The sequence below is a fragment of the Mobula birostris genome, chromosome 3, assembly GCF_030028105.1.
Source record: "Mobula birostris isolate sMobBir1 chromosome 3, sMobBir1.hap1, whole genome shotgun sequence".
NCBI classification, from domain to species: domain Eukaryota; kingdom Metazoa; phylum Chordata; class Chondrichthyes; order Myliobatiformes; family Myliobatidae; genus Mobula; species Mobula birostris.
Window position 1 is genome coordinate 35,948,045 of NC_092372.1, and position 16,635 is coordinate 35,964,679.

General features: G+C 38.9%; 1 protein-coding gene across 3 annotated transcripts in view; it reads left to right on the forward strand.

Annotated features, from left to right (window-relative positions):
• The window catches only part of LOC140194974 (protein unc-13 homolog B-like), a 520,982-nt gene that overhangs the window by 262,797 nt on the left and 241,550 nt on the right, over positions 1-16,635 (forward strand). For all 3 annotated transcript variants that reach the window (XM_072252479.1, XM_072252480.1, XM_072252481.1), the window contains exon 8: positions 4,671-4,893. In XM_072252479.1, the coding sequence (XP_072108580.1) occupies positions 4,671-4,893 (223 nt within the window). The remainder of the gene's footprint in view (positions 1-4,670; positions 4,894-16,635) is intronic.

The window sequence follows — 16,635 nt, forward strand, 5'->3', positions numbered from 1 at the left end:
ATTCTTTTTATATTTTAAAATTCTATTAAACACATTTGTGCTTTGATGTAACTATTTGAGGCATGTTGATGCAAAGTTTTGCGTGGTACTGCTCATATCATGCTTGCATGATATGGATAGTTTTTGCAAGAAAATTTTTGCAATATGTGCAATAATTTAAATGTAGGCAGTTTATGTCACTAACATGACAGTGATAAAATGCCAAATAATGGAAGTATGAACTGAAGAAATTATCAGTAAATGATTTTTGGATTTGTTAAACATATTGTAAATTGAATTCATTGCAAACATCTAGTTCTCATGCAACACACAATTCGCTCGAATTTTAGTTTCAATACGTCATTCTGTATAAGATAATTTTCGCAATTTTTTGAATATAGAATAAAATTTCAAACAGGAAAAATATGGCCTGGGGCATTATAAGTTTGATTTTAGAATAACTGAAGAAGTAGACATGTTGGAGAAATGAACAGTGGTGAAAGTGCTGAAGGCACATTACTATTGTTGGAATGAAGATTGTGTTGAGATGCACTGGAGACTGGAGTATGAGGAAAAGATGAACTTCAGAGGTTTTCAGTTTGGAAGAGTTTGTAGAGGTGATAGAAGGCGATATTAAAAATGTGTTAATTAAGGAATTTAATTCCATATGCTTTCCATTGCATCCACAGGAGTTAATAATCAGTCATTTATTAGTGGCAATGTGACTGGTGCTATTTTAAAATTATATCAGCTTCATTGGTCCAAAATGACAGTTGACTGCTTGTTTGAAACAGATCGGAATTCAGAACTGTTTGTATGTAAAACTGAAGTGTTGGATGAAAACTCTTCCATGTCTCTGCAAAGCCAAAAGCAGCCTTGATTGATTATGCAGGTTGCAAAAGTAACCTGGAGGGCTGACCCCACCCTCAGTGATTATGGCACCCACCTACAACTTCAGTTGGAAGAGTGCTGGTCTCTTACGCTTCGCTAAGTCCAGGAAACAACGTGGAGTCCTTAGCTCGTAAATATAAAGGACACTGCAAACAGTAAACAAGATGACAAGGGGTTGCAGCAGTTAATACTGCTGATTTGTAACTCCAGGATGTAGGCTTAATTCTCACCCCAGGTGCAGTCTGTGTGGAGTTTGACAATGATGTGGATTTCTTTCAGGTGCTTCAGTTTTCTCTCACATCCTGTTGGAATACTGATAGGTCAGTTTGGTACTGTGAATTACCTCTCCCTGTAACACAATCATAGGGTGTTGATGGGCATGTGTGAGAGAAAATGGGTTGTAGAGGTAGAAGAAATAAGAGAGGAGAATGGAATGAATGAGATTGCTCCCTTGGGACCAAGTGTTTTTCTTCTGCATTATCGTAAATGTAAGATTTACAAAGATATTCAAAAACACAGCCTGTCCCCGTTACCAGCACCGCCACAGGAGCCACTTCGCTTAATGAGTGGTAAAGCAGCTTACTCCATGAATTAGTTGAAAAATCAAAAAAGACTGTTAGAAATACAAGTGATTCTACAGATGCTGGAAATCTTGGGTAACACACATAACATGCTAGAGGGACTCAGAAAATCTGGCAACATCTATGAAGGGGAATAAACAGTCGATATTTTGGGCTGAGACCCTTCATCAGGACCTGCTTGATGAAGGGTCTAAGCCCTAAGCTTTGACTGTTTAGTCTTCCTCCATAGGATTGTTAGAATGAGGGGTTTATGTTTGAGAGCTTCGAAATCAGCATAATGGTCAGCACTGATGGGTGAGGGATTTTTCATGGCAGGTAGAGTGGCATTTAATAAGCTTACCTTGAATGAGATGAATGTCCAGCGAAAACCCCTCATTCTAAAGTCTGGAGATTATAAAATAGAGACAAGATTTCACCGGCAAATGAAGTAACAGGCTGGTGGAAGGGGAGGAGGAGGATTGGTGGTCATTGGGAATGGAATCAGGAAAGCCACTTAGGTGAATACGAAGTTGAATGTTCAACTTTGTGAAATCAGTTAACTTCAGCATGTTAATGAAGGGTGTCTTAACTGCAACGTTACCAGGGGTAAAGGCTGATCTGAATTTTTAAAGCTCTGGATGTCAGGAATAGTTAGAAAATCGAGGCAGATGAATAATATTGATATTAAGTGAAATAGTACGGTTAAAACCTGAGCATTATTGCAAGTTAAATTGTGTTTGAAAAGTAGGAAGTCTTGAGTACTTCGATATATTATGCGGAGAATTAATCTCAGAAGACACTTTTTATTGTAGGAATGTACATTTTCAGGCGCTGGTTTTCAGTAAGGAAGGCATTAAAACATGGAGAATATTGTTTCAAATTAATTTTTGCACATCTCTACCAATTTTGTATTATCCATTTTTCTGGCTGGACTATTGTGATCTAATTAAAAAGAATTCATTTAGATATGAAAGAACGATTGATATATTTATTTAGTTCATTGATGCAACATCCCAGCATGTTTCATATTTAAGTCAAAGAAAGGGGCATTAGGGAAATAGCAAAAAATTAATGAGATGAATTTTAAAAAAGTCTTTTATCGGATAGAATTAAGCAGTGAGGTAGGGACTAGTTGTCAGATGAATTAAATTTCAGGGCCGGAGATGACTGCAAATATATTACTTCATCAATTTTTTAGTGCTACATGGTCTGGTGATGAATTTCTGATCAGTGGGATTTGAAACTGTGGTCCAGAATGGTGAAGATTCAGTCATCAATGATGTTATGAAAAATGGGTAAAACTTAGACAAAGAATTGAATGAGTTTGTTGGTCTGAAGGGAGGTGACAGAAAAAAAGGAAAAGAATAGGTCAAGACCATGATATGATTCAAACACAATGATGAGAACTTGATTTAAGCCCTATCAGATTTAATATTACTGGCATATGTCGTGAAATTTGTTGTTTTGCGGCAACTTGAAAGGAAATATGTTGTTTAGCATTGAGAGCTCTCGTAAATTACCAGGATATGATCGCAAATGCTTACAGAAATATGGGCCATGTACAAGCAAATGGGACTAGCACAGGAAGGCACCTTGGTTGGCATGATGAGTGCCCCGAAGTGTCTGTTTCTGTGCTAGTCAACTCCGTGACTCTATATGATGGTTCATGAATGAGTACGATTTGGTGCATCACGCTTTAAGATAAAAATATTAGAAATGAAACTCTACTCAGTCCCTTGTGCTTGCTCCATTATTCAAGGCTAATATGTTACTTCAGCAACACTTACTATACCTGTACCAACTCCATATCTTTTCATTCTCCAAGGATTTCTTTTCAACCCTTTACAGAATGACAATATTGTAGCTCTTGATTTGAGACACCCTGGCCAGAGGAGGCATCAACTCAGCATCTCCCTTGTCAAGCCCCTAAGATTTTTTCTTATTCTTCTAAAAAGCATTGATTTAGCTTATGTTTCCTTATATGAAAAATATTCCATCTTTGTAATCCATCCAGTGAATCTTTGTTGTACCCTCTCATTTGCAGGGATATTCTTCCCTTGGTAGGGAAAACAGACCTTTGCATAATATCTCACATGCGGACTACTGTCCTTCTACTTATTGGAATGTAGGAAAATGCATCAATTAAAGGAAGAATTTTAACGAACAGCAATTTAGTATTTGTTTAATCATCAATGCATGTACTGTAAAGCTTTAAATTAGTGCCATTAGTGAATGTTTCATACCATTATTTTAACAGAGATATTAACCCATTTAAAATATACAGCTGCATCTTTTTAAAACATGGTGAAACCAATTTGCTACAATTGCTATAAAAACGTGCATTATAAAAAGGTCACAATTTCTAGGCTATAGTGAACTAACAAAAACGATTTTTTAAATGTTATGCTACTTAGCATCATTGTTCTGAGCAGGATGTACAGATGCTGAGATTTCTTTCTTAAAATAAGTTATTCCCCTTGGTTTGCTGAAGTATTCTTTTTCCCCCTTCTTTGCCAACGTTTGCATCCACCAGGCAATTGGAGTTATTTCGGATGGGGAGAGCCGCAAAGTATGTAAAGATTTATTATTCACAAGTACCTTGGCTCCTATATTAGCATGCTCCAACCAGAGAGACATGGGGTATTCATACATAGAGGGGATACATATATCCCTCATTGTATGATTACATTAGTTTTATTTTCCTCCAAGTAGTCTTTGTCTACTTAGCTTTCTATTTTTGTCTGTGTTATGTTTGTGATGTACATTCATTTTTTATTTTCCTTTTATTTGTATTGCCTTTGTTAAATAAAAACATAAAATACCATTGAATGCATGGATATTTATCAAACAGTGTGTGCATGGACCTGCTCCAAGGTAATATTCTGCTTTAACATCTGCACATCATTATGCTGTAAAGATAAGTTTGAAACTTAAATTGTATTGCCAGCTTCCTGCACTGTTAACTGAAGATATGGGAAAAAAACTATTTCACATTTTTACTTTGATGTGCAGAGTAAAGAAATAAAAAAATATTTTTAACCTATTTTAAAAAAACTCATTTAGATGATGCTGAAGGATATTTTGATGTTATCTGTCAGATGCTACTTATACTGTGAGCTATAACTAGGAAATAATTTCTAGTTATAACAGAAAATAATTTCTTCAAAAACGAATGGTTCTGCCCTCATAAATAAGAATATAAACAGTAGATGTAAGTAGTTTCCTTTTTTCTCTTTTCAGCCCTTGAAGATCCTGACAGTGCTGTTGATGATAGAGACAGTGATTATCGTAGTGAGACCAGTAACAGCATTCCACCTCCCTTTCATACTACATCCCAGCCCAATGCGTCTGTTCATCAATTCCCTGTTCAGTCAAGGTTTCAGCTCCAAGGAAGTTCACAGGACTCCTATGTTGATACAATCCCAAACTATGATCTAGATTACCGTGAAAAGAAAGGAATCAGGTATGTACCCTCGTTTTGGAAAGGTAGCATTTCATTTTGTTAGATTCATATTCAGATAAGCACAGTTACATTTGCAAATAAAATCTTGCTATAACATTTTACTTAAGATGCAATGTTATCCACTTGAAATGTTAACTAATTCCTCAATCTTGATTTCGTAGCAATGGAAAATTTTATTTACTCAACTATTCCCTCACCCCCTCCACAGACTTTATAATGCAAGTTAGCTTAGACATACACTGATCTTCAAATTCCTGGCACAAGTAATCCCTTTCAGGATTATCCTGGGTCGTGGATGGTCCACAATTCCATACAGTCGAAGTGCTAGAGCATGGAAACAGGTCCTTCGCCCACCAAGTCCACATTAACTGGGAAGCACCCATTTGTTATAATTCTACCCTAACCTATTTTATTCCCACATTTTCATCAATTCACTCCCACCGAGATTCTACCTTTCATTAACACACAAAGGACAATTTATAGTAGTCAATCCTCATGCTTCTGGAATGTGGGAGGAAAATGGAGCTCCTGGAGAAAACTGATGCATTCACAGGAAGAATGTGAAAACTCCACACATACATCAGAGGCTAGGATTGAACCCAGGTCTTTGGAGCTGTGAAGCTGTGGCAGTACAGGCTGCCCCACAATGCTGCCCCATTTTCTGTGGGAAATCTCTGTTCTCTCATTGTTTCCATAAAATCCATTTCCTCTAACTCATTTGGTCAAGTGTAAACAACTTTGAATGGACTATCTCAATCTTTTAATACTGTTCCTTTCTTTTACTTGTTTTCCAAGCCGGACCTCTGAGGCTCTACCCATAAAATCCGTGTTCTAATTTAGTTTCCGTGGCTCTATCAAGCTCCTTTCATCCAAAGTGACCATCTATACAACAATTTTCACCAACCATTTCCCATTATTGGCTCTCTTTCTAATCATTATTCTTCCAGCAGTTTTCCACTTTTACTATTCATCATGTCCCCCAAGCAGTTATAAAATATTGCTCCAAGCATAATTTAATGTTTTCATTTTCTGTATTTCTTATTGTAACTTATGTATTTTTTTCTATTTCAATGTGCTACTACTACTGCAAAACAACAAGTTTCATGACGTACGTCAGTGCTATTAAACTGATTCTATCAGATCTGTACACATCTCATATGCAGGCCCCAATTTGACATTTTAGTATCAGTATAGTGTTCTTATGCTAATCCTAACAAGAATTGTTAGGGTCTCGACAAGTATTCCAGTGATTAAATTACTAGATTAGGGCTCAGAGTCCACCGTGACAATAATTGGATTCAAATTTAATTAATCTGGAATTAAAAATAAATCTCATTTTATTACGACTATGGAACTCATGAAATTCACGAAGTTCCAAAGGAGAAATTTTTCTCCTGGCCCTGTTAGATCTGCAAGGTTCACTTGGCATATTTTCGGGGAGTAGGAGAGCTATCCCACAAGTTAATTGTATAACAGCCTGTCATAGTCATCATCATACAACATGGCAGACTCCACCGTCACGGTATGTGCTGTCCCAAGGAGCATGGACATCTTCAGCGTTGATTTCATAACCATGATCCTTTATGGCATTAGGTTAAGTATAGCTAAGGAAGCCTTCTGCTTTATGCCACCTTCCATTCTTCATCAGCTGAATCAGTGCTGCACCATGTTGAACACTTGTTGGGGAAAAACACTGAAATTAGCAGGGTCAGCAACTGTACTCTGGAACTCTGGATGGTGCCTTCAGTATCCCTAAACAAAAGTGGCTGACTGGTACTGATGCTAATTCAGTTGGCCAAGTGATGAAAGATCTGCAGTAGGTAAATATTGAATCACCACCTGGTATAAATCTTCACCAATGATTATTGAACTGAAGCATTAGCTCTGCTCCTCTCTCCACAAATGCTGCCTGACCTGAATATTTCATGATTTTTTAAATTTAGAGATACAGCACAGTGACAGGCCCTTCCAGACCAAAAAGCCCACACAGCTTTCAATAAAGACAATCTCTTCCTTTTCACTAAGTGTGATTCCAATCACTGGACTGTTTCCATTGACTGTAGTTTTACTATAGCTCCTTAATGACACACTTGTTCACATGCTGCCTTGTTGACCAGAGCCATCACTCCATCTATTCCTCTGGAATTCAGCCCTTTGATCCATGTTTGGCCCAAGACCATGAGAAAGGTCTGGAGCCAAGTAGTCCTGCTCGAACCAAGTATGCATTAGTGAGCAGATTACAGGTGAGTCAGCATTGCTACGTAGTACTGCAGATGACAGCCTTTGCTGATAAGTGAGAGCAGACTGATAGAGAAGTAATTAGCCACAATAGATTTAACCTGCATGACAGAACTGGGTAATTTTATCAGATAGGTTTGATTGTCGCCAGAATGGAAAGGTTAGCCAGTGAAAATACTAGCTCTAGGGCAGCCATGGTGGTATAGTGGTTATCTCAATGCTTTACAGCACCAGCTGTGAGATCGGGATTCAATTCCTGCAGCTGTCTGTAAGGAGCTTGTATGATCTCCCCAAGAATGGGTGGGCTTCCTTGAGGTGCTCCGATTTCCTCCCACAGAAAGTGAATTGTGGGCAGCACAGCTCTTGCTGATTTGATTTGACACAAATGATGTATTTCACTGTATGTCTCATTGTACATGTGACAAATTAAGCTAATCTTTAATTCTGGAGCACAGCTTAGATCTGATCTGTTGCCTATGGAATGGTTTAGCATTGTTATTTTCAGGCTCTTTTCACCAGTTTGACATGTATATATACATAGAGTGCCTATAAAAAGTATTCACACCCATTGGAAGTTTTCATGTTTTACTGTTTTACAGGATTGTTTTACTTGTTTCACAGTGGATTAATTCTGGCTTTTTTTTGACACTGAACAACATAAAAGACTCTTTTGTGTCAAAGTGAAAACAGATCTCTACAAATTGGTCTAAATTTTATTACAATTATGAAATATAAAATAATTGATTGCAGAATTACTCACCCCCTTCAAGTGAGTATTTAGTGAATGCGCCTTTGGCAGCAATTACAGCCTTGAGTTTGTGTGGATAGGTCTCTATCAGTTTTGCACATTTGGACACTGCAATTTTTCCCCATTCTTCTTTACAAAACAGCTTAAGCTTTGTCAGATTGCGTGGGGATTGTGAGTGAACAGCCATTTTCAAGTCCAGCCCCAAATTCTCAATTGGATTGAGGTCTGGACTGTGATTTGGCCACTCCAATACATTAGCTTTCTTGCTTTTAAGCCATTCTAGTGCAGCTTTGGTTTTATGCTTGGGGTTATTGTCTTGCTGGAAAACAAATCTTCTCCCAAGTTGTAGTTCTCTTGAAGACTGTATCAGGTTTTCCTCCTGGATTTCCCTGTATTTTGCTGCATTCATTTTCCCCTCTACCTTCACAGCCTTCCAGAGCCTGCTGCACAATGCAGCCACCACCATGCTTCTCGGTAGGGATGATGTGCTTACGCTAAACATAGCATTTAGTCTGATGGCCAAAAATCTCAATTTTGGTTTGACCAGACCATAGAACCTTCTTCCAGCTGATTTCAGTGTCTCTCACATGCCTTCTAGCAAACGCTAGCTGAGATTTCATGTGAGTTTTGTTCAACAGTTGCTTTCTCTTTTCCACTCTCCCATAAAGCTGTGACTGGTGAAGCACCCAGGCAACAGATGTTGTATGAACAGTCTCTCCCATCTCAGCCACTGAAGCTTGTAACTCCTCCAGAGTTGTCATAGGTCTCTTGGTGGCCTCCCTCACTAGTCCCCTTCTTGTACGGTCACTCAGTTTTTGAGGACAGCATGCTCTAGGCAGATTTACAACTGTGCCATATTCTTTCCATTTCTTGATGATTGATTTAACTGTACTCCAAGGGATATTCAGTGACTTGGAAATTTTCTTGTATCCATCTCCTGATTTGTGCTTTTCAATAATCTGTTCGTGGAGTTGCTTGGAGTGTTCTTTTTTTGTTTTCATGGTGTAGTTTTTGCCAGGATACTGATTCACTAGCAGTTGGACCTTTCAGATGCAGGCATAATCCAGGGCAAAAATCAAAAAGGGCCACTTTTCAACATAATTGTATAAGGGCAAAGAGTGTTGTAAAAACAAGCCTGAAGGCTTTGTGTGTCAATGCAAGGAGCATTTGTAACAAGGTGGATGAATTGAATGTGCAGATAGTTATTAATGAATATGATATAGTTGGGATCACAGAGACATGGCTCTAGGGTGACCAAGGATGGGAGCTCAACATTCAGGGATATTCAATATTCAGGAGGGATAGACATGAAAGAAAAGGAGGTGGGGTCGCATTGCTGGTTAGAGAGGAGATTAACGCAATGGAAAGGAAGGACATTAGCCTGGAGGATGTGGAATCGATATGGGTAGAGCTGCATAACACTAAGAGGCAGAAAACGCTGGTGGGAGTTGTGTACAGGCCACCTAACAGGAGTAGTGAGGTTGGGGATGGCATTAAACAGGAAAATAGAAATGCGTGCAATAAAGGAACAGCAGTTATAATGGGTGACTCCAATCTATATATAGATTGGGTGAACCAAATTGGTAAGGGTGCTGAGGAAGAGGATTTCTTGGAATGTATGTGGCATGGTTTTCTGAACCAACATGTTGAGGAACCAACTAGAGAGCAGGCCATGGGTTAGTTAGCAATCTTGTCGTGCGAGGCCCCTTGGGTAAGAGTGACCATAATGTGGTGGAATTCTTCATTAAGATGGAGAGTGACATAGTTAATTCAGAAACAAAGGTTCTGGACTTAAAGAAGGGTAACTTTGAAGGTATGAGACATGAATTAGCTAAGATAGACTGGCAAATGATACTTAAAGCATTTAAAGATCGCATGGATGAACTACAACAATTGTTCATCCCAGTTTGGCAAAAGAATAAACCAGGGAAGGTAATGCACCCATGGCTGACAAGGGAAATTAGGGATAGTATCAATTCCAAAGAAGAAACATACAAATTAGCCAGAAAAAGTGGCGCACCTGAGGACTGGGAGAAATTCAGAGTCCAGCAGAGGAGGACAAAGGGCTTAATTAGGAAAGGGAAAAAAGATTATGAGAGAAAGCTGGCAGGGAACATAAAAACTGACTGTAAAAGCTTTTATAGGTATATGAAAAGAAAAAGATTAGTTAAGACAAATGTAGGTCCCTTACAGTCAGAAACAGGTGAATTGATCATGGGGAACAAGGACATGGCAGGCCAATTGAATAACTACTTTGGTTCTGTCTTCTCTAAGGAGGACATAAATAATCTTCCGGAAATAGTAGGGGACCGAGGGTCTAGTGAGATGGAGGAACTGAGGGAAATGCATGTTAGTAGGGAAGTGGTGTTAGGTAAATTGAAGGGATTGAAGGCAGATAAATCCTCAGGGCCAGATGGTCTGCATCCCAGAGTGCTTAAGGAAGTAGCCCAAGAAATAGTGGATGCATTGGTGATAATTTTTCAAAACTCTTTAGATTCTGGATTAGTTCCTGAGGATTGGAGGGTGGCTAATGCAACCCCGCTTTTTAAAAAAGGAAGGAGAGAGAAACCGGGGAATTATAGACTGGTTAACCTGACATCGGTGGTGGGGAAAATGCTAGAGTCAGTTATCAAAGATGTGATAACAGCACATTTGGAAAGCGGTGAAATCATCGGAAAAAGTCAGCATGGATTTGTGAAAGGAAAATCACGTCTGACGAATCTTAAAGAATTTTTTGAGGATGTAACTAGTAGAGTGGATAGGGGAGAACCAGTGGATGTGGTATATTTGGATTTTCAAGAGGCTTTTGACAAGGTCCCACACAGGAGATTAATGTGCAGACTTAAAGCACACTGTATTGGGGATATGGTATTGATGTGGATGGAGAATTGGTTGGCAGACAGGAAGCAAAGAGTGGGAATAAACGGGACCTTTTCGGAATGGCAGGCAGTGACTAGTGGGGTACTGCAGGGCTCAGTGCTGGGACCCCAGTTGTTTACAATATATATTAATGACTTAGACGAGGGAATTAAATGCAGCATCTCCAAGCTTGCGGATGACACGAAGCTGGGCGGCAGTGTTAGCTGTGAGGAGGATGCTAAGAGGATGCGGGGTGACTTGGATAGGTTAGGTGAGTGGGCAAATTCATGGCAGATGCAATTTAATGTGGATAAATGTGAGGTTATCCACTTTGGTGGCAAGAACAGGAAAACAGATATTATCTGGATGGTGGCCGATTAGGAAAGGGGAGGCGCAACGAGATTTGGGTGTCATTGTACACCAGTCATTGAAAGTTGGCATGCAGGTACAGCAGGCGGTGAAAAAGGCGAATGGTATGCTGGCATTCATAGCAAGAGGATTCGAGTACAGGAGCAGGGCGGTTCTACTGCAGTTGTACAAGGCCTTGGTAAGACCACACCTGGAATATTGTGTGCAGTTTTGGTCCCCTAATCTGAGGAAAGACATTCTTGCCATAGAGGGAGTACAAAGAAGGTTCACCAGATTGATTCCTGGGATGGCAGGACTTTCATATGATGAAAGACTGGATTGACTAGGCTTATACTCGCTGGAATTTAGAAGATTGAGGGGGATCCTATTGAAAGGTATAAAATTCTAAAGGGATTGGACAGGCTAGATGCAGGAAGATTGTCCCCGATGTTGGGGAAGTCCAGAACAAGGGGTCACAGTTTAAGGATAAAGGGGAAGCCTTTTAGGACCGAGATGAGGAAAAACTTCCTCATGCAGAGAGGAGTGGTGAATCCGTGGAATTCTCTGCCACAGGAAACAGTTGAGGCCAGTTCATTGGCTATATTTAAGAGGGAGTTAGATATGGCCCTTGTGGCTAAAGGGATCAGGGGGTATGGAGAGAAGGCAGGTACAGGGTTCTGAGTTGGATGATCAGCCATGATCATACTGAATGGCGGTGGAGGCTCTAAGGGCCGAATGGCCTACTCCTGCACCTATTTTCTATGTTTCTATGTATTTTTATTACAATCAATTGAAACACCTTGTCTGCACAGAGGTGATCTCCATTTAACTAATTATGTGACTTCTAAAACCAATTGGCTGCACTGGTGATGATTTGTTGTGTCATATTAAAGGGGGTGAATACTTACGCAATCAATTATTTTGTGTTTTATATTTGTAATTAATTTAGGTCACTATGTAGAGATCTGTTTTCACTTTGACACGAAAGAGTCTTTTTCTGTTGATCAGTGTCAAAAAAAGCCAAATTACAAACCCCATTTCCAGAAAAGTTGGGATATTTTCCAAAATGCAATAAAAACAAAAATCTGTGATATGTTAATTCACGTGAAGCTTTATTTAACTGACAAAAGTACAAAGAAAAGATCTTCAATAGTTTTACTGACCAACTTAATTGTATTTTGTAAACATACACAAATTTAGAATTTGATGGCTGCAACATACTCAACAAAAGTTGGGACAGAGGCATGTTTACCATTGTGTTACATCACCTTTCCTTTTAACAACACTTTTTAATTGTTTTGGAACTGAGGATATTAATTGTAGTAGATTTGTAATTGGAAATTTTGTCCATTCTTGCTTGATATAAGACTTCAGCTGCTCAACAGTCCATGGTCTCTGTTGTCTGATTCTCCTCTTCATGATGCGCCATACATTTTCAATAGGAGATAGATCTGGACTGGCAGCAGGCCAGTCAAGCACATGCACTCTGTGTCTACAAAGCCACGCTGTTGTAGCTCATGCAGAATGTGGTCTGGCATTGTCCTGCTGAAATAAGCATGGACGTCCTGGGAAGAGATGTTGCCTTGATGGCAACATATGTCTCTCTAAAATCCTAATATATGCCTCAGACTCAATGGTACCTTCACATACATGCAACTCACCCATGCTGTGGGCACTGATGCACCCCCATACCATCACAGATGCTGGCTTTTGCACCTTTCGCTGATAACAATCTGGATGGTCGTTCTCATCCTTGGCACGGAGAACTTGACACACGTTTTTTCCGAAAACTGGCTGAAATGTGGACTCATCTGACCACAGCACATGGTTCCACAGTCTTTCGGTCCATCTGAGATGAGCTTGGGCCCAGAGAACTTGCTGGCGTTTCTGCATAGAGTTGATGTATGGTTTCCTCCTTGCGTAATACAGTTTCAAGTTGCATTTCTGGATGCAGCGACGGACTGTGTTGAGTGACAATGGTTTTCCGAAGTACTCCCGAGCCCAGGTGGCTATAGTTGTCACAGTAGCATGACTTTTCTGTGCACTTTTCAATCTTATTTTAACTCTGTTCGAACTTTTGTCGAGTGTGTTGCAGCCATCAAATTCTAAATTTGTGTATATTTACAAAATACAATTAAGTTGGTCAGTAAAACTATTGAAAATCTTTTCTTTGTACTTTTTTCAGTTAAATAAGGGTTCACGTGAATTGACATAGCACGGATTTTTGTTTTTATTGCATTTTGGAAAATATCCCAACTTTTCTGGAAATGAGGTTTGTAAATCCACTGTGATTCAATGTTGTAACAGAATAAAATATAAGCATTTCCAAGGGGGTGAATACTTTGTATAGGCACTGTATACTGCACCTTTGCCAGGATAGCACCTCACTTTAAGACATGCATTAATTTTGCTTCCAACAAGCCCTTATACTCATTAAATCGGGGTTGATCCCCTGAACTGATTGGAATAGCAGTATGAGAGGTAGGCCAGCCCAAGAGGATACAAATGATGTCAAATTCCTCCTACTGCTGACTGTCTGCAGGGCCTCATGGACATTCAGTCTGGAGCTATCAGACAGCATTGTATCACAATGGCAGTGCGATACTAGGTGTGAAGAAGGACTTTCTCTCCACAAGTAATATTCCATTACAACTTCTACTAATGTTGTATGAATAGATGCATCAGAAGATTGATAAGGTTAATAGCAACTAGATTTATTCCTTGAAAATGAAATCTCTACCTAAGCTAGTAATTTGAAATAAAGACGGAAAGTGCGAGGAGGCACGGTAGTATAGCAGTTAGTGTTAGGAGCCTGTATGTTCTTCCCATGGCCGCGTGGGTTTCCTCTAGGTGCTCCATTTTTCTCCCACATTCCAAAGATATATGTGTCAGTAGGTTAATTGGTCATTTGAGTGTGTTTGGCATCACAGACTTGTTGGGCTGGAAGTGACTATACGTGCTGTATCCCTAGATTAAAGACACTTTTGTATTCCCAAAGTGCAACACCTTGCACTTATCAGAATTAAGCTCCATTTGCCATTCCTTGCCCACTTACCCATCTGATCAAGATCCCTCTGTAAATTCTGATAACCATTTTCCCTATCTACAACAGTACCTGTTCTACTGTCATCTGTAAATTTACCAGCCATGCCTTGTACATTCTCATCCAAATCCTCGACATAGAACATAGCTGTTTTATAATATCATTCACTTTAAATGTTCGTTCCCTTCACCAGTAGAGTACCATGGCTGAGGTGACTTGTAAACTGAAGTGGATTGCAGGCACTCACTCAGAAAGACAAAGGCAGTTGATGCATGGAAATACCATCTTGTATTGGTTATCCTTCAGCTCATGATCCATACTTAGATATATATCACTATTTGGTCTTTAACACTGGAACTCTTTCACAACAGCTTTGTGGAAATGCTTCACTGAAAGGACTGTGGCACCAGAAAGGAGACTCACCAGCAGTGGCCAAGGCACAGTATTTGATGAATAAAATCCATTCTTCTCGGCCCAAACACAATGGCCTAACCTATATTATAAGCAATTGTTAATTCCAGCACTGGGACCTTTATATCTTAAATCTAACTTAAGAACCTCTTCCTCCACTATTGATGCTGCTTTTGTTTTCTGTCTCAGTTTAATTTCACCTTTATCAACTGAGATAATATGTCTCACGTTTGCTTCTCTTCTGATAATAGAATTACTTTAGAAAGCTATCGTACAAGACCTCCTCAAGACTAATCTCTGCATATTGTATGTTCAGTTTATCTTTAAGTTGAGCAGCTAATATCCATTTATCTTCATCATAACGTCTCCATACTTTTACCTTAATAACCTTGCTTATCACATCCTTCATTCCAGTCTAGTTCATTAAAGTTTCAAGTTAAATCTCAATCCTTATGCTAATATATTTAGGCATGTAATCTTTTCTAAGATGATATTGTCCTGCTCTCAAAACTTTGGCCTAATAGCTTTACATCTTTATCACACCATTGTACCTTTAGCTGGAATTTTTTGTGGAATCTTTTGTTTCTTAACTTCTTTTTGGAAGCTTGCTTGTATCTCAAATGCTTGGCAAAACATTTAGTCAGCCCCATGCGATAAATCTTTCTTTGACTTCTTAATCCTTTTTGTTTTGCTTTTGACAAAGCTCGTTAGGATCTTTTTTTACAATTTTCAAGATCTTGTTTGAATGTAATCTTGTTTTAATGTTTGAGAAATTACAAATATTTTACATAAATATTACATAATATTTTTGCTATTTTGTTGTGGAGTATTTTTATCAAGGTGCCCTTTCTGGAGATGGGTATCATTTTATGTGATCTCTCCTCCACCCAAAAACACACTCCTGTCATCTTGTTACCCATACCTATACTTATAAGATAAACAATGAAGAGCAGAATCATTCTTGACTTCTCATCCTAATCCATGTATAGTTGCAGCAATTGTCGTATCACTTCTGCTGTGTACAGTGAGATTACTTGGCCTATCTTGGTACTTCTTAAAGGACTGCTGTCACTCATTGAGTTTTGAGCATAGAACATACCAGTAGAACACCACAGCACAGTTCAGGCTCTTCAGACCACAATGTTGTGATGACCTTTTAGCCTACTCTAAAATTAACTTACATCTGACATCCCCCTGATACTTTCCACCAATCTCCTTAAAATTATGCTACCTCGTTTTGGCCGCTTCTGCCCTGGGAAGAAGTCGCTGGCTGCCCAGTCAATCTATACCTTTGATTATCTTGTACACATCTATCAAGACCCCTCTTATTTTTCTTCACTCCAAAGAGAAAGGCCCTAGCTCACTCACCCTATCCACGTAAACCAAGCTCTCTAATCCAGGCAGCATCTTGGTAAATTCACTCTGCACCCTCTATAAAGATTCAACATCCTTCCTATAATGAGGTGACCAGAACTGATGGAAATATTCCAAGTTTGATCTAACCATGGTGTTATGGAGGTACAACGTTACCTCATGGTTCTTGAACTCAATACCCCGACTAACAAAAGCCAACACATCGTGCACCTTCTTGAGCACCCTAAAACTTTGAGTTATCCAAAATTTGAATTTTCTAAAAAGGAATTGGGAATCCATTGTGGTCAGTTTAAAAATAAAAGTTTTTTCTCCCCTTTGTTGCCAGCACCCCTAGAAATAGCACTTTTTCTTCAATATTTTAATTATTAAACATGTGCACACATATTCCATCAACTTCTCCTGTATGCACATGAAAATGACTGAGGATTTTTTTAAATATAACCACATTTAGTCTCGTATAAGAATACTTGAAACAGTAGGGCAAATTATCATTTTTTTAGACTCGGGATGCTACATTGCAATCATTGGGGGGAAAACTGTTTAGCTTTGGGGGCAAATAAATATAAATCACATAAGTGTATATTGTTTATCTATATTATTTTCAGTTTCCTTTTGTTAAATTTGTACTATTTTTAGTTATCTGGATGATGTAAAATTCAGAATTGGATTGGATGTTGAGAAAATTCAGTTATATCTGACTGAAGTTATGATATAATTGATG